The sequence below is a fragment of the Stereum hirsutum genome (genome assembly GCF_000264905.1).
Source record: "Stereum hirsutum FP-91666 SS1 unplaced genomic scaffold STEHIscaffold_31, whole genome shotgun sequence".
Taxonomy (NCBI): Eukaryota; Fungi; Basidiomycota; class Agaricomycetes; order Russulales; family Stereaceae; genus Stereum; species Stereum hirsutum.
In genome coordinates this window covers 26,567-48,637 of record NW_006763161.1, presented here as the reverse complement: position 1 = coordinate 48,637, position 22,071 = coordinate 26,567, and the positions used below count along the sequence as shown (strand labels likewise).

At 51.0% G+C, this 22,071-nt stretch overlaps 7 protein-coding genes across 7 annotated transcripts; 4 read left to right on the top strand and 3 right to left on the bottom strand.

The window, feature by feature from the left end:
- Nucleotides 1-2,989: 2,989 nt before the first annotated feature.
- On the top strand, nucleotides 2,990-3,815 carry STEHIDRAFT_135897 (uncharacterized protein; the record flags this gene model as incomplete). The annotated part of the gene is made up of 6 exons (XM_007311704.1): nucleotides 2,990-3,085; nucleotides 3,143-3,319; nucleotides 3,409-3,507; nucleotides 3,590-3,619; nucleotides 3,678-3,707; nucleotides 3,744-3,815. The coding sequence occupies 6 exons, from the start codon at nucleotides 2,990-2,992 to the stop codon at nucleotides 3,813-3,815; spliced, it is 504 nt and encodes a 167-aa protein (XP_007311766.1).
- A 2,086-nt stretch (nucleotides 3,816-5,901) lies between these two features.
- On the bottom strand, nucleotides 5,902-6,996 carry STEHIDRAFT_163969 (uncharacterized protein; the record flags this gene model as incomplete). Its single annotated transcript, XM_007311703.1, has 4 exons — nucleotides 5,902-6,176; nucleotides 6,237-6,393; nucleotides 6,487-6,790; nucleotides 6,860-6,996. The coding sequence occupies 4 exons, from the start codon at nucleotides 6,994-6,996 to the stop codon at nucleotides 5,902-5,904; spliced, it is 873 nt and encodes a 290-aa protein (XP_007311765.1).
- Nucleotides 6,997-9,754: 2,758 nt separating this feature from the next.
- Nucleotides 9,755-10,452, top strand: STEHIDRAFT_163968 (uncharacterized protein; the record flags this gene model as incomplete). The annotated part of the gene is made up of 2 exons (XM_007311702.1): nucleotides 9,755-10,101; nucleotides 10,176-10,452. The coding sequence occupies 2 exons, from the start codon at nucleotides 9,755-9,757 to the stop codon at nucleotides 10,450-10,452; spliced, it is 624 nt and encodes a 207-aa protein (XP_007311764.1).
- Nucleotides 10,453-12,602: 2,150 nt separating this feature from the next.
- Nucleotides 12,603-13,522, top strand: STEHIDRAFT_116769 (uncharacterized protein; the record flags this gene model as incomplete). Its single annotated transcript, XM_007311701.1, has 5 exons — nucleotides 12,603-12,773; nucleotides 12,823-12,904; nucleotides 12,978-13,156; nucleotides 13,242-13,419; nucleotides 13,458-13,522. 5 exons carry the CDS (start codon nucleotides 12,603-12,605, stop codon nucleotides 13,520-13,522), a joined length of 675 nt encoding a protein of 224 aa, XP_007311763.1.
- A 2,719-nt stretch (nucleotides 13,523-16,241) lies between these two features.
- Nucleotides 16,242-17,742, bottom strand: STEHIDRAFT_116768 (uncharacterized protein; the record flags this gene model as incomplete). The annotated part of the gene is made up of 5 exons (XM_007311700.1): nucleotides 16,242-16,307; nucleotides 16,379-16,528; nucleotides 16,622-16,903; nucleotides 17,196-17,442; nucleotides 17,600-17,742. 5 exons carry the CDS (start codon nucleotides 17,740-17,742, stop codon nucleotides 16,242-16,244), a joined length of 888 nt encoding a protein of 295 aa, XP_007311762.1.
- A 444-nt stretch (nucleotides 17,743-18,186) lies between these two features.
- On the top strand, nucleotides 18,187-19,448 carry STEHIDRAFT_163964 (uncharacterized protein; the record flags this gene model as incomplete). Its single annotated transcript, XM_007311699.1, has 5 exons — nucleotides 18,187-18,310; nucleotides 18,371-18,482; nucleotides 18,539-19,110; nucleotides 19,272-19,343; nucleotides 19,405-19,448. The coding sequence occupies 5 exons, from the start codon at nucleotides 18,187-18,189 to the stop codon at nucleotides 19,446-19,448; spliced, it is 924 nt and encodes a 307-aa protein (XP_007311761.1).
- A 238-nt stretch (nucleotides 19,449-19,686) lies between these two features.
- On the bottom strand, nucleotides 19,687-22,053 carry STEHIDRAFT_163963 (uncharacterized protein; the record flags this gene model as incomplete). Its single annotated transcript, XM_007311698.1, has 8 exons — nucleotides 19,687-19,815; nucleotides 20,332-20,384; nucleotides 20,448-20,646; nucleotides 20,717-20,988; nucleotides 21,156-21,323; nucleotides 21,435-21,478; nucleotides 21,539-21,690; nucleotides 21,760-22,053. The coding sequence occupies 8 exons, from the start codon at nucleotides 22,051-22,053 to the stop codon at nucleotides 19,687-19,689; spliced, it is 1,311 nt and encodes a 436-aa protein (XP_007311760.1).
- Nucleotides 22,054-22,071: the final 18 nt, after the last annotated feature.

Here is a 22,071-nt window from a genome sequence, read left to right as displayed (position 1 = left end):
GTAAGTCATCGACGACATTCAGCGAAACTCCTATGTTACGCTATGCCATTTGTAGACCACTCTTTGCTATTAACAGGAGGAAGTTATTATACGCTATCTCGTCGACGAATTAACAGACGACGAGAATAGCTTCGCCGACATCTTCATGCCGAGCAGAAGAGTGGACCGTCAAGCGACGTTTGGAGGATTGCAGTCAAACGCACGTTTCCGCGCTGAAAATGGTCAAGACGTGGGCGACAAGCTCCAAACTCTGGAGAAGCGAATCGCACAGCTCACCACGATGGTTGAGAGTTTTTCCATCGCCTGTAAGTCCTCTCGTCTTTCTTCTACTTGGAGACTTGTTCAACACTTCTTTCAGTCACGCGAACCCTTAGCATGTCTGAATGCACATCGACATCACCTTTGATAACCGACGAAGGTAGATTCTCTTCGATACAGGGCAACTACTTGCGGGCTGACAAGAACAATTAGTCCATTCAGACGATATGATGGACGTTGAAACCACCTGCGCCAAAGACGACTGTTATTCAGTTGTCGTCGGACGAACAAATCTTGAAAAAGACCAGGCCTTTCGAACCGTGACCAGTGTTGGGTCGAAATCTCAGAGTATATTCTACGTCTACGTTCTCTTAAGAATTTCCGTGCTTATAAAGTCTGCTGGCAGATAAAGCGAACTCGGTCCTGAACTCCCCGCTATATTGCCCTCGATGCTTGGGGCCTCCTTCTTTTCCCAGTGGCACTACCCTCGCTGCCTCGAATACCACTCCCACATCCTCCGTGACGGCCTTGGATGGAGTACAACTTCCCATATCTGCGCCATTATCTCCACCAGTCGACCGTTTCACCTCTTATAACTTCTCCGTCGATTCTCAGTCAGGGAACGATAGATCAAGCTGCTCTTCACAGCCTATACCATCTTCTAGTCCACCCCTTCCAATCACCCCGCACTTCTTCATTCCTTCGTCCACGGATGATCAACCGCTAGACCCATCGTCGTGCGAAGATTCATCTTCGACCTTTCAAGCTCAACTGAACACATTTGATTCGTGTTATACTTATCCTCAACCGTCGGTCGGCTCGTCCTCCACATCCACTCTTCCGACATCCACGGCAGCCGCATCACATTCTCTTGAGGTCCGCGGTGTTATAGGACGATTGAGAGATTGGAAGGAAGTCTTGAAAGCATGGGAAAAGGGGAAGAGTAAGAAGTTGGGGGTCATCGTGCCGCTCTGTCTGTGGGAAGAGAGATATGGCAGCACCATTCCGTCGGCAGAGCGGAAGAAGCTGAACACCATCAAGATCGTATATGGAGAGTATAAAGAGAGATATAACGGCGATGAAGCTTCCTTTGAACGTGCACTGTTAGCGTCAGCCGCGAAGGGCACCGAAAAGAACCCGCTGACTTGGACAGCCGTTGAGAATGGGGTCCGTCAACTACGCTTCGCAAGGGGGGTGTCTGGCCCCCGGCATAGCTTGAAGAACAAACACGAAGGCATGATAGTTTGGGAACATGGTAGAGCTAAAACGCGAGGGACTCCAAGAAGTTAGTTGGTTTGTTTTTCGAAAGGCATACGACGTTGGTCAACATGGCGAATGTACCTTATGAAGAAAGCATGCTCTACCTATGTGTCATACTTGTTCATCAGGCTTCGGTGTTTGACTGGAGGAGGGTGAAAAGAAATATTGTAGAAGGCTTATGTTGGGTATACAGCTGTTTTCAGAACGATGATCAGGGTGGCTTTGTTCTACGTACACAAACAAGCAACCAAACAAAACCTTACTTTGGTGGAATCGTGGATGCGTGCTCAGCATTCCGCATGGGTTCGCAACACGAGGTCGAGGCGCCGGGTATGGGCCACGTAGCGCGATGCCACCCCCTACGCCTTTGCTTCGAGCAGCATTGGCAATGTCCTTCCCCTCCGAAGTCACGACAGGCTTCATCCCCTCCACCCAAGACTCCGGGATGCACCATACCTGGTACCGACTTGTTGGCACTCTCTCCCGCACCGCCCGCCCGCTTGCCGTACTCCACGTCGGCCCTGGCTTCCCCTGCCAATACATGTCCCCCCTCTCATCGCTTTAGAAAACACACCGAATTCCTGTCATCTTCTCCGGACAGCTCGGCTGCGGGAAGTCGACGCACCTGCCCGACAAACCCGCTTCTGGAGCGTCGACCTGTTCATGGACGAGCTTGGAAACTTGCTCTCTCATTTCGGGATCGCTGACAATTTCGCACTTTTGGGATATTCTGGGGCGGTATGTTAGGCTCGAATTGGGCTGCGGCGAGGACGGAGTCGGCGGTGGGGTTGAAGAAGCTAGTGCTTTCAAGTAGTTCGGCGTCGATGGGTTTGTGGATGGAATGTGTGAACGAGTCGCTGAAATAGTTTCCAAAAGAGATGAGGGAAGTCGCTGTGAGGTACGAGAGGGAAGGCAATTTGAAGAGTAAGGAGTATGAGAAGCTAGTGGATGTGTTTAACGATAAGCACGTTTGCACGCTGCAGCTGTGGCCAGAGGAGTTGGCAGAGTCGCTTCGGGAATTGAAGCATATATAACAGTTACTGATGCTCTGTAAGCATCATATGTCAGTACGTTGTCCTAGGTCTAGAAATATAGACTGATACGAACCAATACGTTCAGGGTCGGGAGAACGACGTTTAGCAGTCCTCCTGCGCCACTGAATACTCCAGTGGCGAAGTTCTCTTCTCAACGTCAACAACGGCGGTCGCAACCCATTGTTCTCCGTTATGATCGGTAGACTGAATCCTGGCTCTCATTCTACACCCGTCTTTACACTTCTGCATCCCTCAGTAAATCTCCACGAGCCGTCATCGTTTTTCTCCGCGGGTGCGACGAACGTATCGGTCGGTATGTGAACTTTCACTGTGCTTGGACCAGCCATGGGTTTTCTGTCTTCACATTCGATTTGCGGGGGTTCGGGGGGACGGCACTGGACGAAACACATAGGTTACTCTAGAGCGTATATGGAAAGATGAGGACGGTGTTGAAAGATGTGGAGTGGGCCGTGAGGTATGCTAGCAAGCTCTCTACGAAGGAAATCCCGGTGTATCTTATGGGGCAATCGATGGTACGTCTTTTGCAATATCTGGACATAAACCACAAAAGCTGACGTAGGTCCGCAAAGGGAGGCGGAATCGCACTCGACTTCATCGTAAATCAATCGATTGCTCGTAACTCTGGTTCCGTCGCACTCTCCTCTGGAGGATCTAGTCCAGCCCGTGGACTCACTTATCGAAGGTGGGTCGTATGGATGATCGGTATGATCAACAAGGTCTTGCCAGATATGCACTTTGCGACCCCTGTCTGACCAGAGGTACGTTGAGCCTCCTGCTGATTAATGACCGAGAGTCACTATCCTTGTTGACAACGAACGTGGTTGCTTGACGATAGGCTGTTGGCCACGATCTGTCTGTCGGGAAGGCACTGGTAACGGATCCGTGGGCCAGAGAGTGTGGCACGTATCGAAGTATCTATGATATGTTCCCTATGGTGGGTGTTTGTTCTCCTTCCAAACGATTGAGCTCTCGCTTGATTCTGGTTCGCTGGCCATGACATTCGACTTATCACCAAGGACTATAAACGCTGGCAGAATGATCTTCCTGTACGTGCACTGTCGCCGTCTTCTACTATCTTCACTTATCTCCTTGCCCGCTCTTTAGCTCTTGATGCTTCACGGGACGGCAGGCGACGTAAGCCAGCTCACATCGTTCTTTTCGGACCTGCAGCTGAACTTATGCACCGCGAGCGAGGACTTCGTCAAGAAAGTCGACGCATCGGACAAACGTCTCATTCTGTAACCCGTTCGTCTCTCCGTTTACTTTTGACATCCGTCTTGCTCGTATCATTCTTCTAGAAGCCATGGACTGACTTCTGTATGTATTGACAGGATGTCCATCACGACCTCATGACCGAGCCGGACATCAAGGAGACGTATCTCGAGGACTGTATCCTGGGTCGAAGGTCGTTTGCCCTCAACACAGGTCATGGTTGAAACATGACGTGTGGGGATATTAGAGTCAGAAGCCAGAGATAGTGTTCGAGAGGATGTGAGTGCAACTATCGCAGCCCGGGAATTTGTTCTCTGCAGCCAAATAACGTGTCCATTCATGGCATAGCATACGTTTTAATCCTGTTCACACGAAACACTGGTGCGTCAAAGAAGTATCTCATCATCAATATGGGTATCATTGCGAGACCTCGTCTCGACTACGTAGGCTGTAGTGTGCAATCTCAGCGCATCCAAAACGCCAAACGAATGCCTTTATTGTCTGCAAACGGGCCGACCGTGAAACTTGCAATAATGAACATGACGAGGGAGACGAACGTGAGCCAGAAGCCCGTAGGCAAACATTTACGTCAGTATCGATATATAGTACACAGTACTGGCCAGTGTCGATGCTTCTACCGCACATTGAGTACAATGAGCGTGAAAGAGAAACGTATCGGGGGCAGTTACGGGTTTTGACCAGACGATCGCGTTCATCTCGTGGCTTGGTAAGTGCATACAACGCGATGTCAATGAAAAAGGCAAGAAGCGTAAGGAATGCGGGGAGCAGAGAGACGATTGATGAGGCCAGTTCGATGGCGAAGTTGAACGAGAGCGAGAGGATGAAGGCGATGCCTATCGCTGCGGTTGCTATACAATCAATTAGCAAGAAAGGGAGGTTATTGTTCCATTCAGTAAGTACAACGAACACGTGAACGGATGGAAGTGAGAGTAACACCTACCGATAGGATGAACGAAGAGGCCTCTCGTCCAAGAAGACCCGATAGTTATGATACCGATCTCTGGGTTTGGCCAAAGTCGTCTGCCCGAATGAACGGGAGATTCAGAGTGTGTCCGTGTCCTAGAAGAGCAGTATGAGATATGTAGTCATCAGCCTAGAGCATGATGGATGGAGCTTACTTGACGCAACTTCGCACAACTGGTATTCATGGTGGTGCGATAGGGTGCGATCCTATCTGGGTGCCAAGTGACTGTGCTTCCTGGAGAGATCTAGGAGAAGATGAGTCGACGAAAAGAACAGCAAAATGAAGGAGAGGAGAGAAGGGAAGCAAGAGAAGACAGATCACGGAAACGGAGGGAAGGGAAGAAGGGCGTTGGTCCTCGGACGAGAGGAGACCCGCGGGCTCGTAGATCAACGGAGTCACGTGTCAGTTTAGAGCAGGCTTCATCGCGCATGTATTGCGACTAGCTGTGTCGGAAATCGCGGCTCAATATTCGATGCTCACTCTCTTCCTTCTACCACCTTTCCCATTCATTCTCCTTATTACCGGACTCTACCGCCCGGTCGCATCGACGAAGTGCTGCGTATGGCTCCCGAGAAGACCCGGAGGCGAAGGCACAAACCACGCCTCTGCTTTGCTCTCTCGCACCTACTTGATCAGGTCTCGTCTTATGTTCTCATGTCTTCCTTGTGACATGGCAAGGACAAAGTCTCCGTATACGCCTTTCTGAACGCCCCTGTGGATATTCTTTCGTGGAAAACTTTGTATCGAATCTTCCGTCTCTTACCTCTCCACCCTCTCGCCACATTCCCTCCCTCACGCCCTTAAACTGATGTATTTCATTCTCAAGACCAATCCTTTTGACCCCACTCGCAGCTTTCTCCCTCCCTCATGCCCCACCCCCATCTTCCCGCCTCCTCCGCTGGCTCCCCAGTCTCATTCTCCTCACCACAAACGTAGGCCCCACCGTCGCCTTCTCTTTCCCTTCCCCTCTTCCTCTGGCCCTTCCTCCGGCGCTATCACATCCCCCCAGTCGCCCTCCCATCTCTCTAGCAACACACACCTGGTGGGGGCAGCGCGAGGGAATAAAGATGGTATCGCCTGGAGCCTGGTAAATCACCCAAGGCCGAACTCCAGTCTGTACTTCCAACTCTTCTAGCATATCATCGGTAAGATATGCCCATTGACCATGAATAGGGTCTCCCGGGGGCCTATTTGGATCATTTTGGTATTTGGTGTTGAGGTAGGAATGTGCTCGCAGCTGCTGGCCGGGAATATGTGCCAGATTGCGGCGCCATCCTGTGGCGAAGACTGGGAAGATTTCGCGCTGAACAGGCTTAGATTGACGGCGTCCATCATGTCTATATGAAGCGCGGTCGATGCCTTCCCGTAAAATTCTGGTATTGCAGGCGAGTTATAGATTTTGGGACCTGATATGATAGAGACGTGATTCAGACACGAATACTGTGACTGCCAATCTTTAAACTCACCGACATCGCCCTTGACCACGCCCTCGTTGTTGGGATGGCGAGACATCATATTCAGGGCCCCGTTGATAGCGATGTATGATCGAAAGGCCCAGTTTTGATCAAGATCTTGCGCTAGAGATTCGAAGAAGCCTTTAAAGGCATTCCGAGGGGGGAAATCCTATAGTGGACGTGTCAAGACACTAAATCAGTAGCGAACATTGATTTCTCAGCTGAGTAATGAGGGCATAGTGAAGAAGACAAGAAATCTAACCTTTATCTTCCAGTCCTCTGACTCTCGGTCACCGCGATCGATACTCATAAAGAACTTGTACGCATCTTTTTCCTCTTCTCGCCCGTCGAGAATGTGTATGACTTTGATTGTTTGTCCTGCAAGAGTGCGTGCGAAGTATTGGAAGTCGTAGCGCCTCTGAAATGCCTTCATCGAGTTCTTCACAACGAGTGGCACACCCCGTCGGAGGCAGTCCATGAAGTCCTGCCAATCGTCGTGGTGATCCATACGCCACTCAAGGGTCTTGTATCTTCTATGATTCTGCTCTTTATTAGGAATTTCCGGCCTGAAAAGTTGTATCGGGAGGTGAAAGAGCAGTGAAAGAGATATTCGTGATAGTGAAAAAACGACGTACATTGCGCTGTTACCGATGACTGCTTCCATCTCAGCTATCGCTGTGGTGATCTCCACTCTATTCGCGAAACGAGAAACCCTTCTCAGCTTAGTTGCATGGCCAGCACACGCAGGACGATGCTGATTCATGTCCACCATCGTTAGAAGATGAGATACCTGAGACAAAGGGAAGTGAATACTAACCTCGGCGTCGCACCGAGAGCACCATTCGCGTCCACAATCCTCGCAGATAAAAGCGCCTGCGAATAACGAAGTTCGACAGAGATCTGAATTAAACAATGAGACGGTATGTGAATAATCAATAATGAATTCCACGCACCACACGTCACTCTCTCAGTCAACTCGCGCCGAAACCACAGAGGCTTTGAGTGTATCAGGACGTATATCTCGTCCGTGTGCGTCAGCTCTGCCTTCACAATAGGTAGAAGCTGTTCTGCTATCTGTCGCTTTTCGTACAAAAGCGAATCAGTGAAAGGCACAAAATAAACACAAAGATATTGACTCATACAAGCGCACGCCTGGCCTCATTGAGCGTGGGACGTCGATTCCAAGTAGAAGGGTAACTGGGACTCAAAGACTCCCCAGAGCATAACATTGATTCTGTACCAAGCAACAACCGTCGCCCTTAGGAAGGGGGTTTTGGTTAATCATGAGTGTTCAAGTTATACTTGCTCAGGCTCGAGCACTACCTCTAAATGCGCATCGAGCCTCGATTCCTTTCCGTTCCGCCCCTTTACGACACTGGAAGCAGAGCGGCAGGCCACGAAAAGAGCTGTTGATAGGAAGGAAGATGCAGGCCTTATCCTGTGTCTGCTCACTTTCGGCAACCCGTTTAGGCAGCATTACAGTAATGACCAGCTGAAGCGTCGACCGTGACACCGAGCAGTTCCTGACAGTGTCACAGTTCATCACACGCAACGTCACGGTGACGTTCCACGTGACCTGTTCGCTATTTCCTGTTCGGGGCGCGTCTCGATTTGACGGTCGCACGGCGCGTGGGTTGTTGACGGACGTTCATCAACTCCCCTACTAAAGGAGCAGCAAGGTGTTTCAACCACGCTTTGCGTTGCTCGGGGGAGGAGCTCCCGATGCCTGGTCAGCCCGACGTCTTCCTATGACGCAGCAGGGTACACAAGTTTGTCTTGGGTGCTTTGCGTTGCGTGGAGACATGGCTCGCACTAACCAGCAAGTCCAAGCTTCCGTGACTATCAGCGATTGTGGAACCAAGGTATGGGTCTCTTTTTCACCTATTTACATCTTCGTCCTACTACTGACTTCGAAAGAGGTGGGCACTTGCAGGGGAGACCGAAAATATTGTACTTGTGCGTCGCTTCGATTCGGCTCTGAGAGTGAGTTTTTTCCCTCGTGATTGTTCGGATGTTCTCGGGGAGGCAGGCTTTTGTGCTTCCTGGCCCTCGACGTTTCTTCTCCCTCTCTTTCTATCATTTGGGCCCGACTTTCTCTTTCTCCTCCCTTTCGATCTGTCTCTTCTTCGGGGTTCCCGTTCCGTTGTCGTACACAGTATAGCTGACCTTCTTGCGGTTTATCTTGGTGCTTTGTTGTTTTTGGTGGTGGTGGTGGTGGTGGTGGTGGTGGCGGTAGTGGTGATCTAGAGTGCGAGAATGATCTCGGAGGTATAGTTCATCTATGAAGGTGTGTTTTTTGTCCTACATTCCGAGGATGCGGTGCAGCGTATGCTGACTGGATGTGTTTGATGTGCTGTAGTGGCATTTGGGCTCATAATTACGAGTAAGTCTTTGTATATGTACGACTCTCTCCTGTCCTGGATTCCTTTTCTTCCAATTTTTTTCACGGGATTTTTCGTCTTCCCGACTCCCGCAGTGCGTGCATTCTCCTTACTCGCTGTCTTTCGCCTTGCTTTCTTCTGTCGGGACGTTATCTTTCATGGAATTCCTTTACTACTTCGCGGGAGTACTGCTCGCATTGGTGGGCGACGTTGACGCTCGAATGCTCTCGAAATCGTTCATTGTGATATCGATGTGGCGAAACACCCCAATACATCGCCTCATTTGCCTCGTTTCCATTTTTTGGTGTTCTCCCTCTTGCGAGTAATGGAACAGGACATTCCTCTTCCGGCTCTAGCACGAGGCCGGTCGATCATATCCATGCTCTCAGCTCTGGAATAATCTCGTTCCGATGGGAGCAATCCCTCCGTCGTCTCGTTCACGGATGTCCTGTTCCGGGTTAACCTATTCCACGGCGTGGCCCTGTGGTCGTAAGTCGCGACGCCACAAGTCCCGAGTGCTGTATGGACGATGGACGTTCCTTTGCTAATCGTGTACGGGCTAGTCGATGTCGCTGGGCGATATGTTTGAAACTGGGTGCTTCGATGTTCTGAGCCCCTATGTATCGAGAAGATTGCATCCACTGTGATAGGCGTGAGCCACTACTGACGAGACGTCAACAATCTCGATCGTTCCGGATCCATGCACCTCTGAGCTACTACGTACTCCGCGTGCCACTCATTTCTTTCGCGTTAACTTTCATTCTGTTTCGAAACACACGTCACGTCTCCTTTTATAGACACTACGCCTATCAAAACACCTTGGCCTCCTTCGCAAGAGACAATATACCCAACGGAACGCCTAACTCAACTCCCTCCAAGCACCACCGCTCTCCGTCTCACCCACCACCAACGAAACGACCACGACCCACACTCGATCCGAATGCATCGTCACATGCCAACCGTCTAGCCCGGGCGCCAGGGTTTCCCGAGTTTCATGAAGAAGACGAAGATACCGGGGAGAGCGAGGCTACAGGTTATGGAGCTGGGAATCGCAATGCGAGGTGGCCGGAGGAAGAGGACGAGGATGGAGGGTGGTGCGGATGAGGAGAGGGTGAGCAGCCCGAGCCCGAGTGCTATCACGACGAGGAGATGGAAAGCCAGAACTTCGTCATCGTCATCTTGGCTTTCTCCTCTGCGCACGCTACGGCCACTTCGACTGCTAGTACTAGGGTTGCAATACCTACAATACCACCGTGGATGTCGGCGCCTTTGCCTTCTCCATTACCTTCATATCTATCACGGCCTTCGTCAGCCTCGTCTTCGAGCTCGGCACAAACACGGGATTATTCGGGACAGGGGACCGTGGCATTTACGATTCAGGTGGACTATAAAGAAGAAGCGCTGCAGCCCCGGTCTCAATCTACCACCACGAAATCCACAACGACAACCAGCGGCTCGTCGTCGTCGTCCTCTTCGCACTCTACATCCATCTCGTCGTCAATGAAGAAGAAAACACTACGACAGCAAAGTGGACTGATAACCGTTCCTTGTAATGCGGCTCATCGTCTAGTCTCGCTGTTCCCGTTCCAAGTGCTGGGTCAGAGAGGGAGAGGGTTGCGAGGAGTTTGAGTCCGAGGCCTCTGAGCCCGGCGCTTGGGAGTCCGACCAGGAGGGAGGCGGGGTTGAGGGAGGTGGAGGAGGAAGAGAAGGTGGAGAGGGGGGAGGACGTGTGTATGGATGTGGATGTGGATGTGGATGTGGACGAGGTTGTGGATGTGGACGAGGTTATTGAGATGAGTGCAAATACTAATAGACCACTCCAGCCTCAATCTTCTCGCTCTGCCTAAGATCTTTCTGCGGGATTTGTGGTTTCGACAGCAGTGAAGAACCACAGCAACGGATATGGGGTATTGGTCATTATGGGCCCGTTTTGTACTCTGATTTATCCTTCCTTCCTTCAGTCCTTCCTTCCTTCCCACACAGAAACCTTCGCCTACAGCATCGAGCAAGATGACTGCGTCCATCGAGCACAAACAGTGGACTCGGGATCAGGTACTGGGTTTGAACGTAGAGATGGCGATTTTCTTCCGTTATTCAGTCAAGTTGGGATTGGCGCTGGAAAAAAAGGAATGAATGAGGTATCTTCTTTCTAGTCTCCGGAATCCTGAGTGATAGATTCTGAACCATTTATCGTAGCAGCGTTCACTTCAGTGAACATGGATGGAGAATGGGCCGACGCTACGTTCTCGGTTGTATGATGAGTCGCGCTGTCAATCATTTGTCTCTATCTGTGAGCTTGGAGTATCACTTCGTCGATGTGTATCTCGATTGACGAGGGAATGGCGGAGCTAAAGGACCGCCATGTGGCACCGTTCGGGGTTATGGCCCTAACGGGTCAGGTCTTTGCACGAGCCCTCGACATTGGACACAACGTAGGCCAGGGTCAGGCGATGTTGTCTACCTTTCGTATCTCATGATCTTGCTGATGTAGTTACTCTCCTCTAGATGAGAAGGTGCCTATCGAGTGTTCTTCCTTCGTCTTCCTTGCGCATGGTAAGAGAAACCCGAGGAGTACTCACCGTCAGTATTGCATCCGGTCGTGATCCCGGGCTCAGTGTTCGGTGAACAGACTGTGCGCTCTGAATATCGGATATATGAAGGTAATGAACGTAAGGGTAGATGCTGGGCATAGACGTACCGGGTGATTGGTCTGCACTCGGAATAGTGAGGTCCAGGCCAGGCCAGTCCAACGCTCTGATGAATAAACGTTAACGTTCATCTACAACTCAACATTTTCTGACTGGCCGTCGATTTGATACACCTCGACGGTGGGTATGTACGTTGTCACTGTGCTTGGCTGCATTGGACTGGCCTGGCCTGGACCTCACTATTCAGGTCACCTTATCGACCTGAGTCGAACCTGTCAAAGCCCTTCAGCCGTGTCTGCGAGCGTCTGTCAGACGTCGGTCAAGATAGACTTCGACCATCCACGTCCCTTCCGCTGCCTGTGGCGGCGGCATTTTTGACTCTTTTGCTATGCCTGTTTTCGTTGGATTTCTATAATTATGAGCATTTTACTGCCTTATGCCCAGGGCATGTGAGTAGCCTTCTCACTACCCGGATGACTCGGCAGAAATTCAGCGTCCAAGCTTGAAAGGCCTGAAACCTATTGGAGGGCAGCCGCCTCATCTGTCGGAAACGATCGTCTTGAGCAGCGAATTGCCCGTTTTGCACAATGGCGTTCCCACAGATAATAGTAAGTCGGAGCGGGAACAAGATATTGGAATGCAATATCTCCTGAAATAGGAGAAATATCGCAGAGCTGCCGGATTTGACTGATCGTGAGAGGTCGATAGATGACCTAATCAGTGTCGTCGACCGTATCGCGTACGTGTTCCTCCAGTCTGAGCATGATTCGGAGCAGGGTAGCCAGTGCTCGATGAAGAGCGATCGACTAGAGAACGTGGTTTCATGCCGTTGTCTCCGTCGACGTCGCCACGCGCCGTCCAGGCAAGCTCAGAGCGGGCCTTATATAGAGCTCAAATCGGGACGGACATAACAAGCGGTAAGGTCCCAACGGCTTTCCGCTTTTTTTCCGAGGCATGGTAACCCTACGTCGAGAACGCACACCCTGAGTCTGTGTAGTGAGAGAAATCTTATGCAAATTATTTTAAGTGACTGGGGGGATTTGATGCAATGCATCAGCGTCAGTGATCAGAAAGAACTTACTCGCGTTGTCAGAGCGGCACTTGCTCGAGCTACTAAAAGAGTTTCATTCGCGCATCATTCGATCCGCCGAAATCTGACAGACACTCTTTATGTAACATATCGATCGCTCGTATGCCAAGCGATTACCTTCCACTCGAAGCGCTGTTAACCCCCACGTTCTGTCTAAAAGCTTGCAGCTCATAATCCTCCTCATTAATCCGGTCGACTCATCATGTCTCTCCCATCTAAACAACAGACATGCTCCACCCTTCGACCCCTTTCTTCCATCATGTCTGCACCGTCGTCCCCTCCTCTCACTGCATCGTCGGTCACAGCATCGCTCCCTCCTACCACTGTGCTCTCCGACGCTCTCTCCCTCCCCGACGAGGATAGTAGCTCCAACTCCCGCAAACCCGCTCTCTCTATTATAACCGAGATCAGCGAGCATGATGGCTCCGATGTAAGCTACGAGTACGATTACGACCATGAATCACCTCGCCCTAGCCCAGACACAGAGGACCATTGGTATTGCATTTTTGAGGATCCTCGCCTACCAGGTCTTGCACCACTCCAGGGGCCAGTCCAAGGAATGTTAGCCCTATTCTATTTATTTCTGTCAATCCCTGTTGATAATCCCATTAGCTCAATCTCATTGATTTCTTAGATCAAAAGCACGTCCTTATATTTTACAAATCGCACGTCCCCGTTGGTCTCGGTTCAGTCCGTCCAATTATAAAGAAGCTCAATCCTGTTGGGATTGGCACCGGCACGCCGATATTAAGGAAGACGAAGAAGCCGTTAGCCCTCCCAGTCCTCCCATTCGGGCCCCGAGTCCAGTTCCAGGTACGTCCTCTTGCCCCCTTTCTGACCGCCCTCCTACTGATGCGCAATGGCCCTACCCTTCCACTGCCTTTTCCATGTGCTGCAGTGTCAGTGTCCCCTCCCACCTCTCACATCCGTCGACAGAGAGCTGCCACTTTGTCCCGGAGACCCACTTCGTCGACTCCGAACGAGCCTCCTACGACTTTCTACACATCTCCCAACAAGGATTTTGCCCCTGGCCGGAGATAACTTCGAGACAGTCGTGGACACCTTGGAGGAGGCTAGTGAGTTGCTTTCGTTCATGATGAGGTCGTCCACCAAGGCTTCGACAACAGAGACGACGTGCTGGAATGGTTGGACGTGCGTAAGAGGGAGCTGTGTCGATAATGTACTACGTTTACCGTCTGCTTCGCCCTCCGGACTCCTGCTGTACATTCTTGAGCCCAAGACTACTCGGTACTATTCTCAATACATGCTATCTTTCTCTCACACGTCCCCTCAGCAAAGAAAAGAAGATCTGTGCATGGGATGTCCTTACAGAGAGCTTAGAGAAAAACGGCTGCCTTTTTGTCACTGCCTTCGTCGTAGGGTTTATGCTACAGCCTGCCACTAGTAGATATGGCATTCCGATCTCAAGCTCAGCATTGGGGGAAATCTCTAGTCGTTTAAAATTAGAACTTGATCGGCCTTAGCCTTGTATGCCAAGCGGAGTATCAACTTTTGATATCGAGATCTGGCGGGAGACATAGACGGTACCCATCTATACTGTCGTATGAAGGGTTCTGCAATCGGATTGAATAACCTGTCCCTTTACACATTTCCCCCCACGAAAATATTTATGAAGGCTCGGGATGCGTTCTATGGCATGTAGAGACCTGCTGTGAATATTTAAACCCTCTTCCAGAAGCAGGATGTACTTGATTGCAAACTTGCAATCGGTCGACTCGCGTTTGCGACGGTTTGCAACCCAGCTTCCGCGGGCCGAACGACCGGCTTGCAAAACACAGTCGTACCCTTGTGTAATCCTCCTCCACATTGTCTTCAACCTCGAAACTTTTACGTTCTGACCATACAGTAGGTAGATGGTAGCATGATTTTTTTTGATACCGAGAGGAAGGGTGGAAAAAATACCAAAAACGAAAACCGAGAAATTGCAGAACCGGTTCGGATTGCAGAGCTCGTCACACGACAGTACTTACACGGTCAAGTGTTTTGCCCTTGATTATCTGGAGCGCGCTGCATCTACCCGGCAGCGGACAACCATCACAACGACGACAAGTCTACCCAGATAAATCCGTCTACTAGAGTTCAGACTTATACGAGATGCCTGCCAATGAGCCATCAATGTGCAGTGAGTGGCCAGTCATCAATATACTGCTTGAGAAGAGCACATATGTTGACAGACCACTCCAGCCTCGGTGTTTTCGCTCTGCTTAAGATCTTTCTGCGGGGTTTGCGGTTTCGACGGCAGTGGAGATACCGGCGCAGCACTCGCACAGAAACCCTCGAATCCTATATCAGGCCATATGAGACCTACAGCGCAACAGCCCACAGCATTGAACAAGATGGCCACATCAGCGAGCACAGACAGTGGATTCGGGATTGGGTTGAGGGGTTGAATGTAGTGGGATGATGATTTTCTTTCCTCCGCCATTCATTCAACTGAGCATCGGTGTTGGTGCTGTACGCAAAGGTATCAGGTGAGTGACTTTCTTTCTAACTTCAGGAATTCGGGGTGGTAGATCTAATCCATGGGTCGTAGTCGCTCGATTCACAAGTCGGTGAATAGGATGGAGAGCGGGAAGAGCACTACATTCTTCTCGGAGGGCTGTATGATGAGTCACTCCGCCAATTTTTTGGTTCACTATCTGTTCGCCATTTTTGACTTGTATGGAATCACTACGTTTCACACTCGCAGTGATTCCAATTAAATATCCACTGGGTCATAGAGCCTTGTCTTGAACCATGGGTTTGTGTGTATACTTCATCTCAGGCTTACCGGGTTTGGGTTCTGGCTTCATGTCTCGGTTTCCGAGTACTTATTTGGCTTCTCATTTCATATTTGTTCTTACTTCACCTCAGCCTCGTGTTACTGCTTACGCTCGTATGCTCGTCTTTCGTCTCGATCGTTCCCGCTTTGCGTTGTCAGGTGAGTTTTACAGACGCTTTCGTTTACCGTTTCATCAGATCGGACTCATTATTTACTGTTGTACCTAGACGTTCTCCGATTCTTCGAGCATGCTTTTCATCTTCAAGTCTCTGTCCTCGGGCCCCACTGCTCCCTCCCGGTTAGCCGTTTATCCCAATAGAGATCGAGGGAGGAGGACATAATGATAGCCAAGCGCACGTTGATTCCGCTCTTCCCAGTTCGCTTACACAATATTCTCAATCTACGTTACCTAATAAATTTCGACCCTCGATGCATCCACCTTGTCTTCCTCCGGCTATTCACGACGTTCAAATTCGATTCGTTCGCATTCGCCCTCACCACTGGTGTCACCCTCGCCCGGGTGGAACCTTCATCCTACGCACGCTCGTGCCTCGTCATCGGCGGACAATCGCCCATTAGCCCAGCTCGTTCTCGACCTCTATGCTTCAGCAGGCGAATCTCCAGGCGCGGGCGGCCCGCAATCACATCCAGAGTGTTGCTACCACGAGTGTGACGGGCTCGAGCTCGAAATTCAACGTACACGTTCCGGCTAGGAGTATCATCACCGATCGCCCACCTATTCCCCCTCATGCAATCGTATGGTAACTTCTGCCACGTGCATTCCACTCGTTCGAACTCCGGTTACGAAACCTCTGTCGTCCCTTCCAAGTTCCCTCCAGTTTGATCCAGCGAGTCAAATGGTAGAGGACGCTTATTCATGCCCGTTCCAGCGCCTACTGCGCCACCTTCAAACGCTTCACACCCTCCACGTTCTCATCAATCTCCTCCTTTTCAACCTTCGCCTTTATCCAGCTCGTTCTCGATCATATCACCCCCGAAATTGGCTGGATCCATCCCACTCACTACCGAACCCACCATCTTCTTTCGTCCCTGCTCTCTCGACAACGCACCAGTTTGGGCCACAGGAACGCTTACAACATCCTCCATCTCCTTCGCTCAGAGCACCCTCTTCTCCGAAGCCTCTGCTTCCACCACAACTCCCCCATCACCAGCTGCCACGGTCTACATACGCCAATATCCAGTCGCCACAACATCTTCTGCCACCTCATGAGCTCAGTCCGGTGACGTCTCACCTTCCCCCAATGATCCCGACCGACAGCACCGTCATTATTGCACGCTCCATAAACTTCTATCGCGCTACCCCCCGAGACAGTCGTCATCGAACGCGACTCAAAACTACACCATCGACGGGCGATCCCTTCGATTAGGGCTTGTTGGCTGTACTGCATTCGTTGGGAATCTTTGTGTGGTGTCCTTGATGGTCTGCGCCAAGTCAGCGCGAGTGGGTCTCGAACTGAGCTGAGGTTTCAAAGGACCTCAAAGGTTGCCACTCCTCGATCCAATTGTCGAGCGTGTCCTTCTTCGGTGCTGGCTTGATGGCCGTTCTCGTCGTACTGCCTGCCCTCCGCCCACTTCCCGTCTTCTTCGTTTGCCGTTCCCATCATACTCTCCCGCCGCCGTCCTCCGTCTCCCCCTGCTTTCGAACCCATCTCTTGTCTTTTTTCTTTCTTCGCCTCTGCATTCTCTCTCCCTCGCCACCCACTATCCGACTGCTCCATTGCAGTATTTGCACCGCCCACCATGCCCCTATGAGGGCTCTGGTGCATCGGAAAGAGTGGCGCGCCTCATTCCCAACGCATCTGGTCTTCTTTCGTTTCCCTTGGATAATGACACCGTCGCGTATGAGGGTATCCGCTGCCATTGCACTACGCAAGTGCAGAGTCCCGTGCGCGATTCTCTGTCCTGGTGCACACCTATGAACTGGCTTGAAGGAGTGCGTGGTCAATATCTAGCCTTCGCTCAGGCCCACTCGTCGCTTTATGTCTCGTAGTTCGTTTCTCATTGCCAACCTCGTGCGTGACCGAGAGGGACTTGGCCATTGCGACGTACGGTTGATCCCTTGATGGTAGAGAACCCATCAGCGAATCCATTGATGAATAGTGTGTGGTGTTCGTCCGTCTCCTTTAGCCAGGAATTCAGCTCCTTGTTGTTAGCTTCGAGTAGTAGGACACCGTTAGACAGGATGCGTGCTCCGACGAAGGATAGCCTGTCGGAAGGTCGGTTGTCTATCTTTTCGAGTGAGATTTCGGCAGCCTCGACGAGCATCATCTCGTCGAGGTCGGAGTATTTTCTGGAGCTGCCAGATATCTTGTTCAGTAGTATTCGGCATTCATCACGGTTTCTGGAAACATCGGTGCTCGGTGCATTCTGCGGTGCGATGTTGTGTGTGCCTTGCGTGAGCGCAGTCGCGTATGAGGTGGTAATGGAGCCGTTGGTGGTGTGAGCTGACACACCCTCTCCTCCTTCGCCTCTGGGCTTCATTGTCCCCATAGCTCTTTATCGTCGTTTCGATCTTATTCACCAATTGAGTTCTGCGCTCGGTAGCTCGATCCAGAGCTTCAGTGGCTTTGCGGGTCTGTTCCGCCTCTTCTTCCATGCGCCCAGCGTCCGCATCAAATGTGTCTCACAGATTCTCCTCCACGATCCGTCCAACTCTCTACTACTTATTGAGGTCGCATAAGCTCGGTGACGTTCTGAGAAAAACCGACCCCTGGTCATGTATTAACTTTCCGCGACCCCCTTGTACCAAAGGTTCCCTTCCTCAGAGTAAGCATTATCAAACTTACGGTGGTTGGGGAAATATTTATGTCGCTCACTATTCTTTGGTATAGTCACTGGAAACGCGAAGGTCGTGATGTGAAGGATGCTAAATTTATAGCGGTTTGGCGCTATAGGAATGTAAGTCACACGGCACCAGCTGACCTGTTGGTTGATCTCTGTTCTTCCCTGATACTACAACGACACGCGAAGCGTTCGACTTACTTCCTCCCTTCCATAGTCACCTCTCTCACCTACTCCTTTACCTTCTCGGACCATCACAATGTCTGGTATACCAGGAGACTCCCATTTCCAGGCGGGGCGCCCTCGAAAAGTCTGTTTTCAACTGGAGGAAGCGGAAGGCCGAGATGCAGGTAGAGTGCCTGACCACCGGTACGACTCAGAGTGTATGTATGCATTTTCAGAGTTTAATGGACACCTTCATCAATTAACTTCGCATATACTAGCCCGATACACGTCGGGAGATCAGCACACTGACGTTACCATACATCCAAGTGAAGAGGAGTACTATTGGTGGGCTGTCTTTGTCGGGCGCCATCCAAATCTTTTTCAAACGAAGTACTTTTTGATTTTGGACTCGCCATTCGTCTCGCACTAATGAAACCATCTTGTAGAGAAGAGGCCATTGCAGAGACTGTGGGTGTCTCCGGCGGACGTTATCAGGGGTACCCGTCTCTTGATGCTGCGTTCGATGCCCTTAGAAAAGCGAGGGTGACTGGAAAGGCTGTAGAGCGATGGGGCCCAGGAGAGATGCCGGGGCCGCAGACGAATCCGTTCCAGGCGGGCGCCAAACCCCACCTCACGATACAAAGCACTGGGGCATCTTCATCCGCTCGTAGAAAGATATTCAAGTCACCTTCGAAGCCTACGTCCAAGTCACCTTCGAAGTTACCATTTCGACATAAACCAATCCAGGCCTCCCCGCCTACCTGCATCGTGCCCTCTCCATTCTTGGCTATCAGTGAGAAGGGAATTGGTGCATTTAAAACTCCCCCACCCGCATCGTCATCTTCCTTTTGCTTGCAATACTCGCATTCCTCCGTGCCTACACCAGTGGCGGGATCGACGACTGACGATGCTGTGATCTCGCCATCTGCTGGGCCTTCGCAATCTCTGACGATGTGGGAGGAGGAGACTTCTGGTGGCATGGAGGACATCCCGAGCACTTTGGACGTGGGACATCACGGTACGTACATCATTTCGACTTTTCAGGGTATCTCGCCGAACGGGGGTCGAATAAGTGTCTGCCTTCTTCATACCTTCTTATTTAATCATTGGCTTTGACCTGTTGCCGCTTTAGAAACTGGCTTTACTGATTTCCTCGTGTTCTGACATATCCATTCTTAGCAGAAACACCGTCGCGGTCGTTGGCAGGAAAAGTCCTACGAACATTGGTAACAATGTCCTTTGGGGCCATTGGTATGTGGATAATGTTGGCGTTTGGTCCCTTGTAGTTCATTGTCTTTCATTTCTCCCGGAGGGAAGACGGATTCAGTTCCTGATAATAATTATCCCTCGAATTGAAGTGTTTCAGAGTCCTGTCGGGTCCGGTTTTTTCTCCAAAACTTTCGAGACGAGACCGGTGTACAGACTGCTAGAATTCGTAAACCGTCTATGACCAGCCATAGGCGGTCGTGTCTATGAGTGTTGATTGGTTCTGACTGGTTAGTGCTCACGCATACATGAAGGGGATGAGTAACAGAACAAAAACTTGCAGTGAGCATGCGGCATTAGGATGTGCACGAGTGCATGAAGTCACCATTCAGTGAGCGCTTGGCTCACCGGTGACGGACGAAATCACATGGGACGAAGAGGAGGCAGGCGCCGAGGAGAGAGACAAAAGAATGGGGGTGGAATTTCTCCTGATCCATAAAAACACAAGACCACAATGCTATGATAAAAACAGTGTGAGCAGAGAAGAGACGAATGGAGCTGGCAGTGACGAATAGGCTGTCGGTTGGAATAGCTACTGGGTACTTAAGGCTCGTGAACGTCGAGCATTTTGGACGGTGATTTTTCATGTTCTAAATCTGAGGTGTTTTCGTGCCCCAAGCCGGAGACGATGAGCCGACCAACCATCACGGCAAAATTCAAGGGAGGGTGTGCCAGCGGGTGTGCATCGTTATGGACGCTAGACGGGGATTGATGTTGTCACCAATAGAAAGTAGCGTACATGTCGGTACGACGGCATACAATGAGCACTCGTGTAACGTATCAGCACGGGCACAGCTATCATCGATCTCATTTTCTGTGACCAATAGCTGCCATCGTCTACAACTACACCCAACCAGTCTTCAACAAACCATGTTTGCGACTTGCAACTTTTGATCATGTGACGGCCCAGGTGGGTCCAACGACTCCGAAGTGAACGAGATCTCAGTCGCGCTCGCGGATAAAGTATGCTTACATGGTAGTTCACAGGAACAGCCATAGCAGTCTGCGAGGGTTCATTGGACGCTGCTAAGACAGAAAGACAATGATGTTAGAGCGTACGGGCGGTCAGATTCACAGAATGTGGCGCACCTGCAGTCCTTACGGACGCTCCACCTATTCCTGTATACCCAATAGCCGCCGCGGCGCCATCTAAGGACGAGACAGGTCTTGCAGATGCTGAAGACGACCGATCTGAAGACGCCGTTAGACGTGGCACGGCCGTCGCGCTCTCAGGAGGTGACGATGTACGACTTGTGAGCACGGGAGGCGTTTGGCCAACGGAGGATGTCTGCAAATGAAGCCCGAACGATCACCGTGAAAATAGATGGTAAGTTCAAATAAGACACTTACCAGCTCACCAGCAGCCTGTGTAGTTGGAGACGCGGGAAGGGAAAAGAGGAGGCGGAGGCAAGATTTGGGCAAGATCGCATCGCGTGAGAACGCGAAACACGAGGGCGCTTAGGAGCGCGTTCGACGAGCGCCAACGCCTCCTCGTCCGACGACGACGACGACAAGTCCTCGTCACGTTCCTTGGCTCGTTTCTTCGCTTCTCGCTTTCTTTTCGTTTCAGCCTTTCGTGCTTCAGCCTTAGCTTTCTTCGCGGCCTCCTTCTCGCCGTCTACTCTCTCGTCTAGCTCCTCCAACAGTCAAAACTTCCTCGCCGTGCTCTTCCTTCCACATCCAGTCGGCTGCTGCATATTCCAAATCCTCCAGAGTCCTCCATCAGCGGCATGGAGCCAACACGGTCACTACAACATCTTGGCATTAAACGCTCTTCTCCCCAGATCGTGTACGGACAGTTCGCTTGATAGGTCGACGCGCGCCAGCGTCGGAGAAGTCTCCGTGCCTCCTCAAGATGCTGATCAGAGCGTTTGACTGCTCCTCGTTTTACGTTGTGTACCGCGCTGGTCCGTGTCGAAGGGGATTCGGGAGACTGGGCTTCGTCCATGGCCAAATTGGATGAGGCTTCCGGCTCAGGTGAGCACGATGCTTTATCTGATCGCCTCAGATTCTTCTGTCCACGCCTTCAATGTGAGTAGCTTGTTTCTGCATATATGCATGTAGAAAAACACTGACCTTGACAATTGACAGGATTATTTAGATGCTCGTCTGCCACATCTCTGCGACAATCACAAGTCTGTATCCATCATCGTAAGTTCGTCTTGATCGTTTTGACGAACTCGATTTCGTCTCCCTCTTCCCGCTTTTTCTTGTTCTTCTCCTGAAACACCCTCGGTTGCACCAGCAGGTATGTATGTGCCTGTGCGTCCTTCTTTCGAACGGCACGGCCTGCACGCTGTAGCCAAATAGACAACGATGCAGGGACCATGAACTGCACGACAGACTCAACGTTCGATAAGTTGCATCCCTTTTAGGTTTGAATATCAATATATGAGCTGACAAGGATACCCGAAACCACGTATCGTATCCAAGCCTCGCTCGCGAATAGTATGTCGGTTTTGTCGTCACAGAACTGCGCGGTCACATCCAGTTTGGAGTTTCCACCACGACGTGAGTTATAAATCGCTGTCCGCGCCCGTAAGTGTTCAGGCAATCTCTCTCGAAACCAATGCCATGCCTTCATTGAAATAAGGATGTCGTCGAAGAAGGCGATGACCTTTCCCAGCCGTTCAGCACTCGGATTCTTCGGCGGGAGAAATCCGAGCGACTCAAGATCTGACTTGCCTGCATTCATATGGACGACGTGTCATGT